Raw genomic sequence first — 3,700 nt, forward strand, 5'->3', positions numbered from 1 at the left:
GTTGAAGGAATTGGATACTAGAAGTAGAGGCAGGTGAAGCCATGGAAACAAGTGTTTTTTTGTGTTACAATGTGTATCCAAACCCATGTTTGTTTGGGCCGAATATGATGCAAAGAAAGCTTCAAGCTTCAATCTCTATTGTTATCTTTGGTCTGAGATTTCATGTCCATCAGTTATTTACCCAATTTCTCATAGGTCCATTTTCAAACATGCTTTCCGTTAGCCCAAATCAGGCCCATTTCTTTACCACCAACCTGGAGAGGGAGGCACAGAATGAGTGAGAAGAAAACACAGCCTGAAAAAAAAAATCCCCAATTCCACTTTACACAGAAACCCTAACCATAACCAATTCATCCCAACCGTTCCAATCTCTCTCTTACTGCCACTTTTCCTTCTACCTCTACTTTCTCAATTTCAATTCTCTAATAAATCCCCCCAAATTCCACACCTTTTCACATAATTCTCCAAAAAATTCGATTGGGGTTCGTTTCGTTCCCATTTCATGGACGACATGGAAGACGACGCAAGGTACCCTCCAAAATCCTTCCCTTTGAACCGACAGAACCCTTCCCACCGCCACAAACACCCAATTAGACCACCCCCATTCCACCACCACAACCCTCGCTACGAGGACCAAGACGATGACGATTACGACGACGAAGAAGAACACGCCGAATTCGAAAACTACGGAAACGATGTCGTTGATAACACCAACAACGAAGACGATGACGACGACTGCGGTAACGGGGGCCAAAACGGGTATTTCAAGAAGAGGAAGGTCGGGGTAGGAGGTTCCCCTGTTCCGACAGGATACGAGTTCGCGCCACGTGTCAAGTACTCATACGGCGATGATTGGTCAGAGCATGCCACGTTCGTGCTGCTTGAGGTTTGGGGTGACAAGTTCCTGCAACTTGGGAGGACAAGTTTGAGGTCTGACGATTGGCTTGAAGTTTCAGAAAAGGTGTCTGATGAATTGAAAGCTGATAAGAGCGTTGCACAATGCAAGAGCATTTTGGATAAGCTCAAGAGAAGGTACAAGAAGGAGAAAGGAAAGGTTGAAGAGTTGGGTTTGGGTTCTTGCAAGTGGGCATTCTTCAAGAAGATGGACATGTTGATGGCTTCGTCGACACGGCAAGAGTATGGTCTCGCTTGTGGCGTCGATGGTGGGGAGTATGTGTTCATGAACACAAGGGTGTACCTTAGTAGGTCCAATGGGTTTGATGAGATGAGGGATAGTCCCGGTGAGAGTGAGAGTGATGAGGATGAGGATGGTTTAGATGGTCATGGTGTTGGGGTTGGGGTTGCTTCTGCGGCAAGGAGGAGGAGTGGTGTTGGTGGTGGTGAGGATGAGGAGGAGGAGAGTTCGTTTCGTGTGCTGGCAGATTCGATTCAGAAGTTTGGGAAGATATACGAGAAGATTGAGAATAGTAAGAGGCAGCAGATGATGGAGTTGGAGAAGATGAGGTTGGATTTCAATAGAGAGCTGGAGTTGCAGAAGAAGCAGATATTGGAGAGGGCTCAGGCCGAGATTGCAAAGATACAGGATGTCGATGAGGATGAAACCGACACTTCTACCGAGAATCTCAGTGAATGAGGTTGGTTAACTATTTGACTGTAATTGCTTGCACTGGAACATGGTATCTTGTATCATTATAGGGACTTAACTAGGATTGGAATAATTCCCTAAGATGTTTAAAGAATTTTTGTTTCTGTTATAAGCACTGTTTGTAGACATTTGTTAGGATTTATTATCATATAAAAACATTATCTTCTGAAGTGATTATTATATATGTACTTTCTATGTTAAAAGAATTATTAGATCACACTGCCAAATGAAATTGACACCACAGTTACATTCTATATGAAGAAAGCGGCATGTGAACCAAGTAAAGGAAACAAAATACATGCTATCAAACACCTAAGGTGCTGTCATGCAAGTTAGATATGAGACTGTTGGTGTCCCTTTAAAGTTAAGATCAATTTCTTTTTGGGGCGGAGAAGGTAGGAAATAGTCTTTTAAATAGCAAGTATTTACAGGAATATGCAAGGGTAGATCCTGATACTTCGCATGAGAACTAAAATTAGGGTACAACTTAGATTCAATTGAAGAGATTAATCATATGTTTGCCGAGTCCTTCAGACTAAAAGGATAATGGAATACCCGAATGGTTGAATGGGAGGTTAGCATGATGAGATCGATCGATATTCAAAACTTGGGTTGTCAACCAACTTATTGGTGGTCAATGGCATGGTCTATTTGCCAGGTATAGACTAGGACTGTGCGACTTTCCTCTTAAGACAAGTTCATTGATTTGGATTTGTGAAATAATCTACTAAAGTACTAAGATGAGACTAAGAAACGATGTTACGATGTGCTTATTTTTATTCACCTAGAGAGTTTGCATTTTACAGATTAACGGCACCTTATGAATTTGCATTAGATGAGTCTTTGTATCTCTTGTTCCTGGAGTCCGGTTCATGAATTTTTGTTGGCGTGAATTCATATCTGATTCTTCAACAATAAATTGAAAATGTTTATCACAGGAATTGGAATCTTGGAAAAGGCAGTGATATCTTAATAGAGCACAGTGCAACAGCTTTGAGGAAAAGATTACCTACAAGCTGAAATGAGCTGCTACCAGTGAGGTGTTTAAACTGTTTGTATACTCTGGCAATGAGGAAATTGTTGCTGGAAATGTAACTCTTGCAAGAGTAACCTGCAATAACTTGTGGAGCAATTTTAATAAATTGCTGCACATTTATGTAACCATTTCTGTCAACATAGGTGCTTTCATCCTAATTTAAGTGATGTAAGTTTAGTATTTATTTGGTTTCACAAAACGTTCTCTATTTTTATTTTCATTGTTTTCTAATTTCAGAATTTTGTAAAGAAAAAGTGAAAACAGGGAAAGTAAAACTCTGTTTTCATTTTATATTTTTACTCCTTTTTTTTTCCGCCACAAAATCTTGAAACTAGAAAATATTGAAAATGAAACACAAATCAATCAAGCCTTAATATTGTCATGATTATTGTGTGCCAGTGCATATGTAGTTATCTACTGATTTTGAATATATAACATTATAACTGATTATTTATAGCATTTGTTTGTCCTTAAGTTTCTGTTGGATTTCAGTCTTCCTAAACATGGTAAAGAATTTACTATCTTATTTTACCATGACTAAATAATTAGAATGTTTTCACAAAAAGAAGATCTGCAACAAAAAAAGAAACATTTTGATTTCGAAATGTGATACAGTAAATTATATTGTGGTACTAATCAATAATCATTCTGTAAAACGAAATATTTTGCCTTATTTGAAAATTTTGTAAAACATAAGACTGCAGATCTTTACCAGCATTAATCAAACGACCAGATAATCCATTTTAATCACCTGAGACAGCATGGCCAAGCCTTCAAGGAAAAGGTGTATTCACATCATTTTAACTCAATAAGTTTAGTTCGTTAGACTGGATAATGTGAAGTTATATTTATATGTGGACGTCTTTTTATAGTATACAAGAAATTGTTTTATTATTATTTTTTTTATTTAGGGTTATTAGTTTATTACCCCTACTTGGCATCAGTCAAGTTTCGAATCCGGGTGCACTTATTGTAAGGTATAAAAGATGACCACTAGACCAAGGTTTTGTGTGCATACTAGGAGTGAGCACGGGTAGCAGGTACCGGCTAATTTTTTT

General features: G+C 38.5%; 1 protein-coding gene across 1 annotated transcript; it reads left to right on the forward strand.

Moving 5' to 3' along the window:
* Positions 1-231: 231 nt before the first annotated feature.
* LOC107644356 (Alcohol dehydrogenase transcription factor Myb/SANT-like family protein) lies at positions 232-3,101 on the forward strand. Its single transcript, XM_016348194.3, has 2 exons — positions 232-1,595; positions 2,545-3,101. Exon 1 carries the CDS (start codon positions 503-505, stop codon positions 1,592-1,594), a length of 1,092 nt encoding a protein of 363 aa, XP_016203680.1. The 5' UTR covers positions 232-502; the 3' UTR covers position 1,595; positions 2,545-3,101.
* Positions 3,102-3,700: the final 599 nt, after the last annotated feature.

This window comes from Arachis ipaensis, chromosome B5 (genome assembly GCF_059453495.1).
Source record: "Arachis ipaensis isolate K30076 ecotype BB chromosome B5, ASM5945349v1, whole genome shotgun sequence".
In the NCBI taxonomy this organism is placed as follows: domain Eukaryota; kingdom Viridiplantae; phylum Streptophyta; class Magnoliopsida; order Fabales; family Fabaceae; genus Arachis; species Arachis ipaensis.